This window comes from Rhinopithecus roxellana, chromosome 9 (assembly GCF_007565055.1).
Source record: "Rhinopithecus roxellana isolate Shanxi Qingling chromosome 9, ASM756505v1, whole genome shotgun sequence".
NCBI lineage: Eukaryota > Metazoa > Chordata > Mammalia > Primates > Cercopithecidae > Rhinopithecus > Rhinopithecus roxellana.
This window is the reverse complement of record NC_044557.1, coordinates 70,799,882-70,819,817: the sequence shown is the minus strand read 5'-3', so window position 1 is coordinate 70,819,817 and position 19,936 is coordinate 70,799,882. Positions and strand designations below refer to the sequence as shown.

The window sequence follows — 19,936 nt, the reverse complement described above, 5'->3', positions numbered from 1 at the left end:
TGGTGCTAAGGGAATCAATCTGCCTATCTCCAATTTCCATATGTTACTCTTTGCTCATAATAATCTGCCTAAAAACAGTATGGTCAAGATATTTTATCGATTTCCTGTTATCTACTTTCATTAAAGCACTTTTTCTAATTTATAAAGGAAGGGCATATCTTCACCTATTCAGAATTTACAAGGGGACATGCCCAACAGTATAAAAACTTCGACGCTGCCCAAGATTGGTGTTGAGACAGGAAATGATTATAAAGACTGGGTAATAAGTCCTTCTGTATGTCAGGTGGTTTCTCATTAATTGATTTCCACAAAACTGAAGGAGTTTTCAATGGAGTTGTTCACTGATGATCACTAAAAATACTGTGACAAAAATGATTAATTTTTGGAATTACATAGAAACAAGTTTAAATAATTGAAAGACATTATCAAAAAAATGAAATTCTCTTCAGTCTCACTGACTTTTCTATGAACAAAGCTGCTCAGTACTTATAAAGAAAAATAAAAGGGAGAGGCAGAATTGATGCTGAGTCCTATCTCATCCTTTCAATGAAACATACTAATCTATCAATGGATACAGAAAAGGTCCATCTATCTCCTTAAGACAGGCATTTCCTATGATATTTTACTTTTCATGTGTAATACTTTTGTTTAGCAGTATCTTTTCAAGTATGTTAGCATAGCATTATCTTAGAAAGTAGAGATAGTTTCTTACTGTGTAGCAAAGGGTAACTAACCATTTTTACTGTGCATTATAAAAATTCAGGTTCCCTAAACTTATGGTTCCTCTTCTGTAAAATAACCCCAGGTACGTGCAGCTGTCATTTGGCCTTCTTCACATTCTTTGTGGGAAAGGAGGTACAGAGAAATCTCACAATTTCTGATGCTCTGATTACTGCTATTGTACAGATGTTTGTGCTTTCTCCCAGGATGCACCAAATGGAGGCAGACTAAGTTGTTGGTTTGCAGGTAGCCTAAAACCTTAAACCCTTTACTATTTTTACAAAAGTCACAGAAAATGTTAAAATAAATGCAATTTCAGTATACACACATACAGATATGTAAATGTGTTAAGTATATGTAGTTTGTTGCAAAGAACTATAATAGGGGATAAAAATATAGCACCTTATGAGATTGTGTGAGGTGGTATTATGGAAATACAAGTTTAAAGAGAAAAAGTAATGATGTAATGTCTAACTGTTAAAGTAATATTAAGTGAATAACAGGGAAAGAGGGAAAGTTGTTATAATGTTTCAATTCTACTGCATATAAGTAACAGTATTTACTTAAAATGTAAAAATTCACAAGATAGTACAATAGACATCGTTTACAACTGCTTAAAACTTATGAAAAATTTAATTGTGCAAAGGGTACACACAAATACTGTGAAGACCACTACATCCTTTTAGTAGTTAATTTGGTGTCATGTATACAGAAGGTATTTAATGAATATTTGAGGAATTTTTAGTATAAACAATTATATACCATTAGCTGCCTTCAGGAAGCAGCTTTATTAAATAATATTTTGATGACTCTTCTTGCTCCAAGGTATATCTTAAATTTCTTTACTCCCCAAATGGGATATTTGTTCACATTTTAAAATAATAAACTACAAAAGGGAATGCAATTAAAAATGGGGCAAATTATAAAGTAGGGGCAAAATGGTTTCAAATAGACTTATTGTCTGCTTTTGATCATAAACTATGTTTCAATAGTTTATCATTGGTATTTTGATACACAAAATAATTTTAGTTCAAAGAATCTCAATAATGTTCTCAAGTCGTCATATGGGTTTTTTACCTTTCTTGTGGCACAGCAAACCAATATTCATGCTTCTTATCTCTCTGTGCATACTGTTGCATTGTAGCACTTGCTTGAGATACAAATGTTTTCCTCATTGGTTTTCCGACTCTGAGACACAAGAACTTATGTAATCGATGCCTTCTCTTTTCTTTTAAAAGTGCAGAACCTAGAATTGAGATGAAACAGTGTTTACTCAATTCTCATACACCAAGTTTAAGTAGTTTAGTTAATTTTACCTTCAAAATTCTGACAAATAATTACAGAATAAAACCTCACTTTACTGGCACTAAAGTAAATTTTCTTAAGTAATTTATATTTTTTTCCTTCAAAGGTAAAGTCACAAATACAACATGACTAAACCAACAAAAGAGCGAAGTTAATGAACAGAAATTATGTCTAAGGACATTAAGAAAAAAATGTAAAAGTTTCAGAAACATTATTACTTTTTCAACACCCATACTAAAGTAATTATATATACACACACGTATTATATATATAATTTTCTACATATTCTCTATCAGTCTTTTTGAATGACATCTAAATAACTGTAGAAGTTTTAAAGGCATACTTAACATGGTTGTTTCAGACAAAAATTTAATGAAGTTTCTAATGCTTTTACATGTACACAAAATTGTAATAAAACAGTCAACAATATGTTATTCTGCCACTGTTTGGACAGTTAATTAAGAATGAATTAGTTCTAACTCTTTCAACCAGAGGTGCTGATAGGGTATAGTGAGGGTCTGAATATATAGGTGAATTTAGGAACCCAGACATTTATTAGCTTACCAAGGCAGCACACTGGAGGAAATAGCACTTATAGTCAGGAGATCTGGGTACTCGTCATGGCTTTTTCTGTGCAGTATTACACAAGGTAGATAATCTATGGGAACCCCACTATTTTCATGTGGTCAAAACGATGAACTTCCACCATTCTTCTCATAATTGTACTAGACAGTTTTATATTTATTACATAATTTTATTATAAAGTCATAAAGATCAGAAAGTTTGAGTATTTCTCTATTACAGAATATGAAATAACTTAAAATGACTTAAAACTAATTATTCCAAAAAAATAAGAAACCAAATGGTAACAGTTTAGAGATGTCTGTTTAAAAATATCTATCAATTTTTCTCCTTTAAATATTTGGTTATAATAACCTCCCCTAATCCCATTAAACCCCAAACCCCTACAACAAAATTAGTCCACCACATTATCAGGTTAAATGGATTATTTTATCATTTTCAAAGGTTTTATAATACAACTATCAGATGTAGTCAAAGATGCAGTCAAAGATCTTCAAAATATAAGGTAACTATCAGATGCATTTTCTGTCTTTGATGTTTTGAAGAATGCTGGGCAGCATTCTTTAAAATCTCTTAACAATACAGATTGTTAATAACAATGGGATGTCTTAATAAGCAAATAGTTAAATAAATTCTAGGGCCATTAAAGCCATGTTTTCAAAGAAATGTAATGACATGGGAAAAGGTTCATGACATAAAAAAGTAGGATACAACAGTATAGTATAATCCTGATTTGATGTAGGTAACAAATTAATATGTATGACTTTATTCTATAAGAAAGATAAATATATTGAATGTTAACAATGATCATTTCCGGGTGACGAATTCCAAGTGATTTTTATAAATTTTCTAGAATCTTCCTACGTTTGCCAAATGTTCTTTACTGAACATGCATTAGTTTTGAATTAAAAAAAGGATTACAGAAGAAAAATATTTGATCTTTTATAGAACTTGGTTCAAGTATTAATATATGAATTCTTTTATTATCTACTGAACACAGCCCTTAGGTCTTCAGGGTATCTCAACTGGATGATGAAAAGAAAATTTGGTATTTTAAAAACTGAGCCAAATCTTGTGTACTGCTGCGGGGAAGGTAAAATGGTGCGGCCACTATGGAAAACAGTACGGTGGTTCCTCAAGAAATTAAACATAGAGTTACCATATGATCCAGAATTCCACTCTGGGTATATACCCAAAAAAAATTCAAAGGAGGGATTCAAACAGGTATTTGTACACTAATGTTCAAAGCAGCATTATTCACAAATAGCCAAAAGGTCAAAACAACCAAATTGTCCAGCAACAAATGAATAGACAAAATGTATACACTTACAATGGAATACTATTCAGCCTTAAAAAGATAGGAAATTCTAACACATGCTACAGAATAAATGATCTTTGAAGGCATTATGCCAAGTGAAATAAGCCAAACATCAATGGATAAATATTGTATGACTCCACTCACATGAAGTATCTAGAGTAGTTAAATTCAGAAACGAAGTAGAATGTTGGTTGCCAAAAGCTATGAGCAAGGGAGAAAAGCAAGTTATTCGTTTTTGTATTTTATTTTTTTGTTTGAGAAAGGATCTTGCTCTGTTGCTCAGGCTGGAGTGCAGTGGCATGATCATGGCTCACAGCAGCCTCGACCTCCTGGGTTCAATCAATTCTCCCATCTCTGTCTCCCGAGTATTAGGCCTACAGGTGTGCACCACCATGTCTGACTAATTTTTGTAATTTTTTTTTTCTAGAAACAGGGTTTTACCATGGTGCCCAAGCTGTTCTCCAACTCCTAGGTTCAAGCAACCTGCCTACCTCAGCCTCCCAAAGTGATAGGATTACAGGCGTGAGACACCATGCCTGGCCAACTTATTGTTTAATAGGTACAGAGTTTCAAGTTCAGAAGATGAAAAAAGCTCTGGAAATGGACAGTAGTAATGATCTGCATAACAATGTGAATGTACTAATACCACTGCACTGCAGATATAAAGATGCTTCAAATAATGTATTTATGTTACATTTTACAATTTTAAAAAGTCATAAATTTTATGTATTACAGCAAAACAAAAATCTTTGAATTTAAAAAATGAAAGAAAAGTTCACATGTAAATTGGATTAATCTGGGATAAACATTCTAATAGAATTAATATCAGAAATGTTAGCTAAGTTAGTTGTTATACCCCATTTAACCCATAATGTATTAACAGAAGCACAGTATATTAGAAATACAAGACTGAAAATAGTATAATTTTCGGAAGTAAACAGTACCAGAAAACTGAAAGATAAAATAGTGTTTTTATTTGTCCTGAGTGCAGGTTTTTAAAAGAAAATAATTAGATAATGATGATGAAACTTCTCCATATGTGAAAGAATTCTATAAATACATTTTTATGTTTAACTATACTTTTTATAAAAGATGGGATTACAACTTTGGCAATTAAAATGTTATATTTGAAAAAAGACATTTTTAATGGTAACATACCAAAACTTTTTAAAAGAAAATAGAGTGATCAAAGGTATTATACAGCTTTTGTGCACTTTCTCAAGAAATAAATTGTTTAACAACAGGATATAGTGAGTCAAGAAAGTTTTAACATCGTGGGTAGCAATGATGCTCATTATGTGTACGATCCACCTGTGGGATAAGAAAAGACAGCAGACACTGGAGACTGTATATACTTGTCCCCAGAGAATCACCAGTCAAGGGTCACTCACTTATCCTTCAGGTTGGCCTAAGGTACAGTGGCTTTTGAGTCAGTGAGGAAAGACGGAGATACCATAGAATCGGATGAACTAACTTTATTTACTCTATAACACTTACTTTCTATGTGTCCATCAGCAGATGTAATTTTATGCTTAGCTTCTTTTTGTGACACTTGTTGAATATTTTCCCTTTGCTGTTTAGTTTGTTGCATAGTATGGGTTTTCCAAAGTTTGCGTAGCTCTTCTACCTCTGTCTCTGAGTCCCGATTTTGCTCCTTTCCTTGTTTTCCTTTAACAGTTTGCTTTTGTTTAAATTCTGCTGTTTCCCCACAAGGCATATTTTCTTTTTTACTCTCTTCTTGGTGTAGAGAATTCTCATGAAGAAAAAAATCCTGGTCTGAATTACCTTTTATATTTGTGCTGTCTTCTTTAGGGCCTGATATTCCTTGAAAGTTATCTGCAATCTGATCTCCTTCCTTAATGGCCATTTCAAGATTATTTAAATCAGTTTTATGACATAAAGTCCCAACTTCATTTGTAGAATGTTCAGCATCAGATCTTGAGTGACCAGGAGTACCAGTAGATTCTGATTTGACTGTCAGACTTTCTACTTCAGTCTGATTGACAGTTTGCACAGATTCTGATGACGCACCAGAAGATTTATCTTGTCGCAGTTCATCTGAAGATACAAGCTCCTCTCGTATAGGGGAAAGTTCTGATTCTGTGAACACATCTTCAGAAAGAGACTCCTCAGTGCTCCTAGGAGCAGTGCTGGCACTATCATTACCTGCATCTCGGATTCTTGAGTCTATTTCCTCAGTGTTACTTCCTGTCATTTTCTTTGAATGGCAGAAGTCCCTTCCTGATAGCTGATCTATTTCTCTGTCATTAAACAAAATTAAAAATAATTAGACTTTTTAAATTGTGGTATTTTATTTTCCACACACTGAACACTGAATTAGTATCATTAAAAAGGATTTTTAACAAAGGGATGTAGCACGTATCTCCAGAGAATATAAAAAATCTGATTTATTCAATATGACCAAATAATTAAGTTTACAGACCAAGTAATTCTATAAAGCAAGTAATCAAGCCAAACTTTTACATCAATTGCTTAATATTTGGGAAATATCAAAGTAAGATTTCCTTGCAAGTAATCTACTTGAAGGGAATTTGATGACATAAGTCCTGGGTAAAGCTATAATTTTAAACTAAAATTTATTCACTGATGGAATATGGAAAATAAACTTAGAGAAATGTTTAATTAAAATTTTAAATCTCCCACTAAAGTAAAAATAAACTGATTTACACACACACACACACACACACACACACACACACACACACACACACACAGTGCTTATTTACATTCAAATGGAGCTTAAACTAAAATATATGGCTCAAATGTAAGGTTTAAAACCAATCTGAATAGAACTCAAACAAAAGTATTTAGAGAAAATCTTCACGCTAACAAGTATACTCTTTAACACCTCTAAGAGAACTTGTTCAGGTAAAAAGTTTAGATATTAGAAAAATGAATGGTTCATAACTGGCTCTAAACTTTCAGATTTAATGACATTTGTATGTGTAAACACTAATGTTCAAAAGTTAAGTTCTGGAAAGAGGGAGTGTAAACCTCTACACCATGAAACGTAAGTTGGTAATTTAAAATGATGGTTACAAGAAGTTTGTGATAAATGAAAATTATATGTGTTCTTAATGAAAAAAGTATTAACATTTACATACATATATCGTTTGAGAACCATGTAAAATATGCTGAATAGAAAAGACTGGAAAGTAAGTCAACACAAAAATAATTGGCTATCTCTGAATGGTGAAGCTGGGTGATTCTTTTTCTCGTTCCATTTTTTGGTATTTTCCAATTTTTCTGTAACAAGTATGCATAACTTCTATAACTAGGATGGATAAATTTTTTAAGTATTAATTAGTTGAAGTCAATATCTCTGCTGCCTTTGTATCTGATTCATTTTAAAAAACACAAGAATCTAGTTTGTTATTAAATATACAATAGTGTCATCTACTGATGATGCACTCAAACTGCATCTATAGGGTGTTGGAACGGGCTAAAGTTTTGAGAAATTTTATTTGCACATTAAAAAACATTAGAAGACCCTTAGGTAAGAGATAAGTATAACAAACATGACAGGATATATATTTAGAAAAGTGCTATACTCTTCAGATTTAATATGCTGAAAGGCTATAAACATTTATGCCAATGATGCTGCTACTGTTGAATGTAATACCATAATACCTTTGAAATCAACCTCCCAAGGAGCATAATACAGAAGAAAAGCAATCAAATCTTACACCTCATTTCTGACATACATTTGTTTTATTTATCTAATTTTGCGCCAAATATTGTTTTTAATCAATCCACAAGGCATTTAAATCCAGGTGACACTTTCCAGGTGACAATGAATGATAAAACAGTGATTTGAAAGGGAAGAGCTATACAGCATCCTTGTAGAATAGTGATGGATTGTTCAGAATAAGAGAACCCCAAAGTACCATACTGCAAATGGAAAAGGACAAAGCCAGGCACTGTGGCTCACACCTATAATCCCAGCACTTTGGCAGGCCTAGGCCAGCGTATCACTTGAGGTCAGGAGTTCGAGACCAACCTGGCCAACATGATGAAACCCGGTCTCTACTAAAAATACAAAAATTAGCCAGATGTGGTGGCAGGTGTCTGTATTCTCAGCTACTCGGAAGACTAAGGCAGGAGAACTGCTTGAACCCAGGAGGAGGATGTTGCAGATGATGCTACTGCATTTCAGCCTGGGTGATACAGTGAGACTCCATCTCAAAAAAAAAAAAAAAAAAAAAAAAAGAAAAAGAAAAAGAAAGAAAACGAGGTCAATAGAAAGATAATCTCACCAATGACTCTCTCTCTCTGTCTCTCTCTCTCTCTACATATATAGATACATGTATATCTATATATGTATCTGCTTCCTTTTCTCTGAATCTAATCCTTCACTCTTTTACCTTTGTCTCATCCCATTATCCAGCCCCACTATAATCCTTACTTGTTGAAACTGGCCTTGGATGATGATCTACAAATATAACTAATACAGAGGATACTAACACCTCCTAGGAATTATCTGCAACTCTAAATATTAGTCTACCATGTCAAAATAGTATCTGTTGGGTGGAAGGTAAAGTGGAGACTTTTTGAGCAAATGATTTTATTCTGTCACAGATATTCTACCAATTCATTTAGTCTTCCTCAGAAACAAAAATAATTTGTTCCTTTTTTCCTTTGTAAGTTGCTCTGCCCCACAAGGGTTAATTTTAAAACAGCTATCATTCCTGCAGGCTAACACAGGTATATAAATATCAGTATCAGTTAAAGTGAAGACAATTTTAAAATGTTGGTAGTCATGTATGAAGGAACGAGGAGGTTATTTCCTAGTGCATATCAATTTCCTTCCTTGCTACTTCTCCTTCCTTTCTTTGTATACCTGTCTTTTTATCTTTTTCTCCTTTTATTTCCCATTCCTCCTTTTCTTTCTGGCCATTACTTTGGACAAGTATATTACTTTCAAAAGCTGTGTCCAAACTGTAGTGTCACAGCTATCTTAACATATCACACAAATCCTCTGACCAGTATATTCCAAAGTTAACTCTTTATATTTGAGCAAATTGTGGGTTTTCTTCCCTGTACTTTACACTGTATTTTATACTGGGAGAGAAGATTGCAAACATATAAATGAATTAAAAAAAAAAAAAAGCTGTCTTGCCCACAGCAATGTCAGGTCTTTGCTCATGTGGCCTCTCCCAAATCACACCTCTTCAGTCACTTCCAAGGGAAATTTGAAAACCACCCCGACAGTGATTATTCACAGGGGTAATTTAGAATACTGAAAGCTGTGTCTGAATAAAAAGGGCTGGTAAACACTGAATTAAATGGGCACTATAGGTTGCTTTTCAAATATCTGGTTCTCTGACCACATACACAAATACAAACCTAAGATAATTCCTAACTATCCCAGGTGCAAATTAAGAATAATCTTCTCAATAATGCATATATTTTTGTTTCATTATTGACAAAATAAAAGGCAGCTATAAGAAAACTAATAAAAATAGTTAAGGTATTATTAGACAAGGATCAACTATCTAGATACAATAAAGTTGCAAAGGAATATAAATGTCACTCTTACATGGGTAAGGATTCCTTTATTTTGCTATCCAAAATTTCTTTGTACATTGCAGCTGACATCACCTCTTCCATTGGACACATGATGCCATATTCCTCACAGCCATTCTCTTGAACCAAAGGGTCAGTTTTATGAGGATCAAACATTATATTATTTGGTGTAACTAGCAGCACACCACTGACTGTGCCCTAAGGTGAAAAAAGAAAGTAACATTTAATCCTCAAGGTTGGTATTTCAAAAATTATCTAGCTATTTTTACTAATTTTCTTCTGATGTTAGGCCATATATAAAAATAGTACACTCAGGAACTGTGGCATTCTCATGAAAGCATTTTTATTAAAACCCAAGTTTTCCCAGTAAATTCTCCTCTTTAGGAGAGGTAGAATATCATATTCCCCCAAAGACAATCAAGTAAGGAAATAAAATTTGCAAACTGAGTAAAATACTGAGTTACTTCATATGAGAAAGGTAACCTCAGTAAGGTAAGAAGGGACTATAAAGTCATGCAAGGCATGTGCCACCTTTTATGTTAATCTGCATACTGCTTCCTGTGTTATTCCCTCACTACAAGTATCAAATACAGTGTCATGTATACAGTGCAGACTCAATAAATAATGTTGATAATCCAATCCATTATATTACAAAAGGAAAAGGGTATAATATCTTTAAAACATATCTTTAAAAAATGTGTTTCCACTTGACTCTGCTACTACCTAGATTTGTGACCTTGGGCAAGGAGTCTCTGGGCTTATTTCTTCATCTGTAAAATTACGTAGATTATATGACATCTAAAGTATATAGTGTATATATACTTTAAACTCACCATGAAAAGCTATAAACTTTTAAATATATTTATATAAATAGTGATACAGGGCAGGCACGGTGGCTTACACCTGTCATCCCAGCACTCTGGGAGGCTGAGGTGGGTGGATCACTTGAGACCAGGAGTTCCAGACCAGCCTGGCCAACATGGTGAAACCCCGTCTCTATTAAAAACCACAAACGAGCTGGGCCTGGTGGTATGTGCCTGGAATCCCAGCTACTTGGGAGGCTTAGGCATGCAAATCGCTTGAACCCGTGAGGCAGAGGTTGCAGTCAGCTGAAAGCACACCACGGCACTCCAGCCTGGACAACAGAGTGACTCTATCTCAAAAAAAAATAAAATATAATAAATAAATAAAATAAATAGTGATACAAATCTTAAAAGTTCAACCTTCTTATTTTATAAATGAGCAAACTAGGGTCCACAGGCAACTGATCACATTAACATGAATATTTACTGAATACTTCATATGTAACATGCATGTATATGCATATTGCTTATCTGATCTTCACAATCATAGCTCTGAGATGGGGAAAACCATTTCCATTTTACCGATGGAGAAACTAATGCTGAGAGACACCCAGAAACTAGTCCTAAACAGCTAGGATTTGAAGTCCAGATAGTTTATGTTTTATGCTATATATAATTCCTTTGTATCCAAGTCACAAACTATAATCACTCCAAAGGCACAACATTTCTTAGTTTCATTTTCAAATTTTCAGTCCACTATATATCCTGTAACTGTAAAAATGAAGAGCCAGAAGGAATTTTAAAAATAAACTCAATAGCTTCTTATCCAAATAAAAAGAAAAATTCAAATCCTGATTGATTTGGCATCACACCCTCCTCCCAAGTCCATATTCAGTTCTGTGAATTTACCTGGTTTAGGAATATAAAAATTAAGTTATGGTAGATATTGCTTTTTAAAATGATCAAATAAAAAGTAAATCTACAGAAAATGGTCATCCAATCACAAGTGAAAAAAAGCTACCGCAGATGTTCAAGATCATATACAGTTAATGCATACAATATTGGAGAGAAAAGTATATGTGTGTGTGTGCAGTTTGGTGAGGGAGAAGGAATCAATATGAAACTCTGAATAGCACCTCATTTAGTTGAAGACATGGACCACCTAAATAAGAAGTAACTTTATATAAGCTACAGTCTATTTCTCTTTCAATTAATATTTTAATGAGATTCATACACATCAGTTTGTATTCCTGGGTCATGTACCAACTCAAGTCAATGAGAGATGGTAAAGTACATTGTAGAGAACATTTACACTGTCAGGGATAATCCAAGATGTAGACAATCAAGGATACAGTATATTTGATGTTAAAAAAAAAAAAAAAACAACTTTAAAGGTTTCTGATCTTTCATAACTTCCTCTCTCCCATCTTCTGTAAACTTATTTGAGAAAGGAAACCAAGCAGTCAGCTAGAAATAAAAAAAATAAGCTCTAAATTCTCTGAAAGACTTCAGGTTACTCTTCATTTCATAAATTTCACCTTTGCATTAGTTTTAACTGATTATTTGGTTCACTAGCATAACACTACATTTTGTCTTGTCTTTTAGGAAGATTTTCACAAAGTCAGTGATAATCAGCTATGTATGACAGAAAAGGCCCAGTATACTGATGATGCTTTTAATTCTCTATATACCTTAATACTACAATCCTAGTACTGTAACTACACAAGTCATTTGAAAAGCATCTCAAAACCATGCTTCTACTTTTTGGATTAGAAAGGGTTTGAAGTCCTACCCATTAGACTGATCAATCTGCTAATGTTACTTTCCAGGAATCTCTCTTATGTGCTATTACTAAAAAGACACATTGATATATTCTTTAAGTTTCCTTCCCTCTGCTACACGCTCAAAGTTCCCATACAGCTGGGGCTTTCTGTGGTAATCTGTCAGATGTCATTCTCCATAAATCAAGAGTTGGCCAAGAGAAACATTTCTTCAACATAAAATTCATGAAAATGTCTTGAGAAAGTAGATTCTCAAATTCATTTGATCAAGGTGAAAATCATAAACTCATACTAAAGCACTCTCATCTCATTACTTTTAAAATATTTCATAACTCCTACATATTATCCGCATTATATTAAGACTATTATGAGCAAGACGTTTTCAATTACAGTATCTACTTAATCCATATGACCTTCAGAAACTTTAAGCACAGATTATTCTTTTGTATTAACAACTTCCATTTCCTTATGTGCAACTACCTGACTAATCTTCTAAGGAGAAATTATTTCTATTAGAAAATTAAGTAAAAAAAAAATAAAGTCTATCTGCAAAAGAAAAATTACCACTTACATTACAATATTTCTGCAAATACTAAGAGATAAAATCATTATAATTGAGAATCCATCCTAGCAAAGAGAAAAGCTTATACTGATATTTTTTCAGTCTTACATCCACAATAACTTAACCAGTATAGTTATTGTTCTTAAGTTTCCATAATTTTACATAAATAACCTTTACTATAATCAACTTGTAGGAAGATGAAAAAAGAAAAAAAAACTTCCATGAGAAAGCACCACTTCCTGCTTATCTCCTACTGTGCAGCAGAATACACAGAGCCAACCTACAAGGGATTACGTTCCAAAGACACTAGGCTGCAGATCACTCCTAATCCTGCCAATGACCTTATCTTTGCTTTGATCCTTAAATAAAATTTTTATTCAGATATCAAATGAACTTCTGCTTCTAGCCAAGAACTAACGCTGCCTAAAACTACAATAAACACACACACACACACACACACCACTTACACAAACAAAATACGTGACATAATTGTTTTCAGACACTGGAATGCTAGGCAATGATACCTGAATAAGGAGAAACATGTAAGATCAGCTCTTTGATTACCCAAGTATACTGAGTGGAGAAAGTTTCCAGTCCACAGGCAGAGAAAAGACAAGCAAAACAACAAACCAACCCACAAATGAGCACTGTCCAGTGAGAAAGCTTTAGAGGTCTACAAAGGGTTCCCTTCCAGCTTTGAACTGAGTACTGATTACCACCTTCATGTATAGCAGCTATCCAAGGATAAGAGGAGAGTACTTAAAAGGAGCAGAAGAAACGATACTCAGTGTCCCCACAGTAAGAATAGTTCGTGTTCTCACTAAACACTAAAGCAAAAAAATCTTGTATTTACAAAGCCTCAGAACACTTACAAGTGTATTGTCTTAGTAAGGAGAAAAATTAGCTACAGACTAAAGGCTGTTACGGTCTTAACTTATGAACAAGCCATTACCAAGTGATCATCAAAGAAAAAAAAGCCACAATAGGATCAAGAAATAACGATGCCACAGATAAAAAGTACAAAATATATATAGGAATACAAAAATATTCAGTATCCAATTACATAAAATTCATGATGTCTGGTAGTCAATCAAAAATTACCAGGCATGTAAATAAACAGAAAAAAATGAACCACATTAAAGAGAAAAATCAATAAAAGCAAACAGATACAGAAGTAACAGAGATGGAAGAACTGGTACAAAAAAAAGACATTTAAACAATTATTATAACCATATTCAACAAAATAGAAGATTATACACAGTATGGATATGGAAAATACAAGAGACCCAGTATGAACTTACAGGCAGAAAAACTGCAATGTGTGAGATAAAATATGCTGGATAGGATTAAGAGTAGATTCGCCATGGCAGAAAAAATATTGGTGAATTTAAAAATAAGTAATTAAAATTATTCAAAATGAAAAGAGAGGAAAAAAATGAATGGAGTATGAGGGACCTGTTAGACCCAATGTCAAGCAGCCTAAAATATGCAGAACTGGAGGTCCCAAAGAAGAGGAAAGAGAGGATGGGAGACAAAAAATATTTGAAGAAATCTGGCCATTTTCCAAATTTGGCATGAACTATAAACCTACAGAACAAAGCTAAAGGAATCCCCAGCAAAACAAATACAAAAAATATACCAAAGCACATCGTAATAAAATTGCTTTATTAAAATCAGTGACAAATAGAACATCTTAAGTGCAACCAAAGACAGACACATTTTTTAACAGAACACCAAACATAAAAATAATGCAAGACTTCACTTTAGAAAAACACAAGCCAGAAAACAGTGGAGTAAATTTTTAAAGTTCTGAAAAGAAATAAAATCTCATCAACTGAAAATTCTGTCTAGTGAAAATATCTTTCGAAAATGAAGAGGATATCTGGGTAGAAAATAAGCATATAAGAAGATGCTCTATTATATGCCATTAGAGAATTTATAATTAACACAGTGAGATACTACTACTACAGATCTAATAGAATGGCTGAAGTCTAAAACACTGAAAACATCAAATGTTGGTGAGGCTGTGGAACAGGGATTCCCACTGCTTACTGGATACAAAACAGCACAGGTCCTTTGGAGGAGAGTTCATCAGTTTCTTAATAAGCTAACAATGGTCTTACCATAACATCCAGCAATCATGATCCTTGATATTTTACCTGAGATGAAAACTTACCGCACAAAACCTGCACATGAATGTTCAGAGTAGCTTCATTTACAAGTGCCAAAACTTAAGAGTAATCAAGATGTCGTTTAATAGGGGAATGGAGAAACTACAGTACATCCACTCAGTGGAATATTCAGTAATATTAGCAAAAAGAATTAAGGTGTCAAGCTGCAAAAGACATGGAAGAACCTCAAACACACACTGCTAAGTGAAAGAAGCCAATATGAATTCATTCAGTCATACTCTATGATTCCAACTATATGACACTCTAAAAAAAGGCAAAACTATAGAGACAGTAAGAAGATCATTAATTACCAGGAGTTCAGGGAAAGATAGGGAAGGAGGGATGAATAAGTGGTACATAGAGGATTTTTTAGCCCAATGAAAGTAATCTGGTAATACCGTAATGATAGATAAATGTCATTATACGCTTGTTATAGCCCATAGAATGTACAACATGAGAGAATCTTATGGGCTTTCCTTGGTGCCTGAATATTGGTTCATTGATTGAAACAAATATAGCACACAAAAGCAAGATGTTAATAAGGGAAACTGGGGAAAGGCAGAGAGTGTAAATATGAATTCTAGCTTCTGCTCAATTCTTCCATCCACTTAAAATTGCTCTAAAAATGAAAGTATATTAATTTTAAAAAATTCAATGGACCAAAAAAAGATAAAATGGAATAAAATTTAGAAGTTAGGGATACTTTTTTATAAACACACATATAATTTTGAAAATATACATAAACATGCCAGGCGCGGTGGCTCACGCCTGTAATCCCAGCACTTTGGGAGGCTGAGGCAGGTGGATCATGAGGTCAGGAGTTCGAGACCAGCCTGGCCAACATGGTGAAACCCCCTCTCTACTAAAAAAATACAAAAATTAGCCAGACGTGATGGTGCGCACCTGTAGTTCTAGCTACTCAGGAGGCTGAGGCAGGAGAACTGCTTGAACCCGGGAGGTGGATGTTGCAGTGAGCTGAGATTGGGCCACTGCACTCCAGCCTGGGCAACAGAGTGAGACTCTGTCTCAGAAAAAAAAAAAAAAAAAAAAACAAGAAAGAAAAGAAAATATACATAAACATGATAGTAACATTTAATAAAAGAAGGAAAAATATAGACTTTCTCAAGGCAAATAAACACTGAAAGAATTTATCACTAGGTGACCTACACCATAAGAAATTTATAAGTCCTTAAATAAAAGGAAAAATGATACAAATGGAAATCTGCATCTACAAAGAGGACTGACAAGCGTAGGGAGTAAGTGGATAAATATAATAGACTTTACCCTTATTTTAAAAATTATTTTAAATTAACTTTTTAAAGGAAAAATAATAACAATGTATTGTGGTGTTTATAACATGTAGAAATAAGAGGGGTTACAATAAGAACACAGAGGCTTGAAGGGGGAAATAAAAGTATACTGTTATAAGGTGTGTGTACTATACGAAAAGTGGCATATACGTTATAATGCTACTTAAAGTGAGAAAGTGACGTATTAAATATATATATAATAAACTCTAAACAGCCACTAATATGAGTGTTACAGCTAATAAGTCAACAAAGGAGATAACATAAAACTATTTTTAAAAACTCAATGTGAAAGAAAGCAGAAAGACAGAACAAACAAAAAACTAACAGCAAGATGGTAGAGTTAAACCTAACCACATAAATAATCATGCTAAATGAAAAGGGAAAGATTATTTAAAGAAGTGAGATCTAACTACATGCTAACTACAAGAAACTCACTTTCTAAAGTCACAGGCTATGAATAAAAGAATGGAAAAAGATAAACCATGTTAACACTTATCAAAAGGAAGCTAAACTGACTATATTAGTAAACATCAAAGTAGATTTCATAGCAAAGAGTATTACCAACAATAAAGAGTGTCTTTCATAATGACAATCAAGTCAATTAATCAAGACAACACAAGAATCCTAAATATTTTTAAGCCTAGTAACAGTTTCAAAATACATTAAAAAAAAAAAAACTGATAGAACTGAAAGGCAAAAACAGATAAATCCACAATAACAGTGAGATAGTTCAAAATTCTTCTATCAATAACTGATAGACAGAAAATCCAGAAATACAGGACATTATCACTCAATTTTATTTGATTGACATTTGTGGAATATTCCATCCAACAACACATTCTTTTAAAGTGCACACACTACATTTATTAAAATATGAGATATTCTAGACCATAAAACAGGTCTTAATAATTTAAGCCTTCAAATAGTAGTATATTCTCTGATCACACAGAATCAAATTAGAAATTAGTAAAAGAAAGTTACCTAGAAAAATAAAACACTCTCAAATGAGTCAAAGAAGAAATCAAGAGAAAATATTTTAAAGAAAATGAAAATGAAAACACAACATTTAGAACAATATTTAGGGTGAAATGCATACCACTAAATGCTTATTATGTGTTTCAAATACTCATACATTTATGAATTATGACTATAAAGACATAGTTCTCATGTGTGACTTCTAAAGATAGTATCATGTAATAGACATTTTTTGAGCAAAACCTGGAGTTTATTTTCCAACTCTATTACTTTACTATATTCTCTTTTCAGATTAGAAGTTTTTGTTTAGAAAAGTAACAAAGTGAAGTAGATAAAATAGATTCTGGGCTGGGTGCGATGGCTCACACCTGTAATCCCAGCACTTTGGGAGGCTGAGACAGGTGCATCATCTGAGGTTAGGAGTTTGAGACCAGCCTGGCCAACATGGCGAAACCCCGTCTCTACTAAAAACATAAAAAATTAGCTGGATGTGGTGGTGGGTGCCTATAATCCCAGCTACTTGGGAGGCTGAGGCAGGAGAATTGCTTAAACCCAGGAGGCGGAGGTGGCAGTGAGCCGAGATCACGCCATTGCACTCCAGCCTGGGCAATAAGAGCAAAACTTCGTCTCGAAAAAAAAAGATTATGACTAGGTTTGAATTCTGGCCATTACAGAGAGATCCTGGACCTATTAACCTTTCCTGCTTTGTTTTTCCCTGTGGAAAAGCAATATGACTGCCTATCTCAGGATTGTTTTGAATTGATAAAATAATTAAGACTCCTCAAATAGTTTCTGGCAAGGTACTTAATAAATACTAGATATCTTCCTATTTGTGTGCTATACTAGTTATGCAGAAGTTCACACTCCACACAGTACCCGGCAGCAGTCATTTTATTCACACTTCTGAAATATCCTACCAACAGCAACTTAGCTGTGCCTTAGTGAATTTATTTATATCCCATTACCTTTAACAATTACAACAGATCATCAGAATCTAAGTTACAAGCGACATCCATACTAACCCAAAATAATAGTATCACCAGTACCTTTTTACAATATTCAAGCATTTGCTGACACTGAGGACTTAAAATGTAAATGCCAAACTATCATATGTTAGTAATAACTAAAGCATGATTAAAGGTCTTCTCTAAAGTGTCATTCTTTACCTTGCCACTGGTAATATATTTGCAATTAATTTTAAGAAATTTCTCAGTAAATGCTTCCTCCTCCTCAGAAGTTGAAGACACAACTCGTGCAGGTCGAATACCAGTGAAAGTAGATGAGGGAGTTGTTTCTTTTGGATGAACATCAGGATTCTTTAAAAAAGAAAAGAAAAGAAAAGAAAAAGCAGAAAACAAAATAAAAATGAGCACACTACTAAAAATTCAAATGAATAGCTTTCCCCAGTAAGTGCTGTTTCATTTCATCACATTCTGGAAGTCAGACCGAAATATTCTCACATAGAAATTATAGGAAAAAAGTGGCACTGTTTTCATATTCAACAAAGATCACAAACACAGGTTAAACTTACATTTAAAGTGATTTTTAATAGGGAGATACACATATCTATCAATAAATTTAAAAAATAAAATCATCTGGAGAACACTGAACACTACATCTCTTGTACCCACACCCAACACATACACACATGTGCACAAACACTCAGATGCTCCTGAATTCAACCACTGACTCTGGTAAGACCATGTAATGTAATATCCATCAGCAGAAAAAAGGTGGAAAGCTTGCCTTAGTACCTAAGTATACAACAGAACCCATTCACTGGAATAGCCTTTCAAATCTCAAGCTACAGTTGATAAATCCCATTCCACTAGATCACAAGTTTCTTAACTTTTTTGGTGCTACTGACCATTCTTACAGTGAAGCCTATGAACCAGCTTCTCAGAATGTTTTGGAATGGTCAAAATAAAATATAGAATTATAAGGAAGAACAATTAAATTGAAACAACACAGTATCAAAACATTTTTTAAAAACGAACTAGAGTATAGTCACCCAGGCTGGAGAGCAGCCGCACGATCTCGGCTCACTGCAAGCTCCGCCTCCCGGGTTCACGCCATTCTCCTGCCTCAGCCTCCCAAGTAGCTGGGACTACAGGCACCTGCTACCACGCCCAGCTAATTTTTTGTATTTTTAGTAGAGACGGGGTTTCACCATGTTAGCCATGATGGTCTCAATCTTCTGACCTCACGATCGGCCCACCTTGGCCTCCCAAAGTGCTGGGATTATAGGCACGAGCCACCGTGCCCGGTGATATATATATATTTCTTTATTAATATATTAAATAACATAAGATTTAGTGGTGACTCTGGACTCTGATAACTACAAGTTTGAATGCAAATTGTGATATAATGGCCATGAGCAACATTTTGTGTTCTCTGTAACAATTCTAAGGTGATCTGAAAATATCTGTAAGTTCTACTGAGGACAAAGTCACAGGTGTGCTGCTTATATTATATTCTCTAATTTTTAAAAATGTTAGAGTTCACTTAAAATTTTTTACATTCAAGTTCACAGGTCCTTTAAATACTACTCCCCACAATTCCTCCCAAAGTTTAATATTCTGTACATTGTAGGAAAGCTAGACAGATGTGTTTTAAATAGTTCCAAAGGCTTTCATACCTCATGAATAAATCCACGCTGCCTTATAGAAGTTTTCATAGAAGCAAGGTTCTTCTGAGCTTTGAGTTAAAATCTGTCACTTTGTAACTTCTACCTAATAGCTCTGATTTGGCATTTAGAAATAATAAACAATACTGCCTTCTCTTCAATATCACAAACTGAGATATCCGAAAAGAGCTATCAAACCTGAACATAACTTTTTCTCCCCTAATACATGGATTGAA

General features: G+C 33.8%; 1 protein-coding gene across 21 annotated transcripts in view; it reads right to left on the bottom strand.

Annotated features, from left to right (window-relative positions):
* The window catches only part of OXR1 (oxidation resistance 1), a 506,009-nt gene that overhangs the window by 41,253 nt on the left and 444,820 nt on the right, over positions 1–19,936 (bottom strand). For 17 of the 21 annotated variants that reach the window (XM_030938264.1, XM_030938267.1, XM_030938266.1 and 14 more), the window contains 4 exons: positions 18,241–18,390; positions 9,486–9,670; positions 5,423–6,186; positions 1,798–1,966 (listed from right to left, as the gene is read on the bottom strand). In XM_030938264.1, coding sequence (XP_030794124.1) covers positions 1,798–1,966; positions 5,423–6,186; positions 9,486–9,670; positions 18,241–18,390 — 1,268 coding nt within the window. The remainder of the gene's footprint in view (positions 1–1,797; positions 1,967–5,422; positions 6,187–9,485; positions 9,671–18,240; positions 18,391–19,936) is intronic. The other 4 variants (XM_030938278.1, XM_030938277.1, XM_010370824.2 and 1 more) reach the window with 1 other exon arrangement.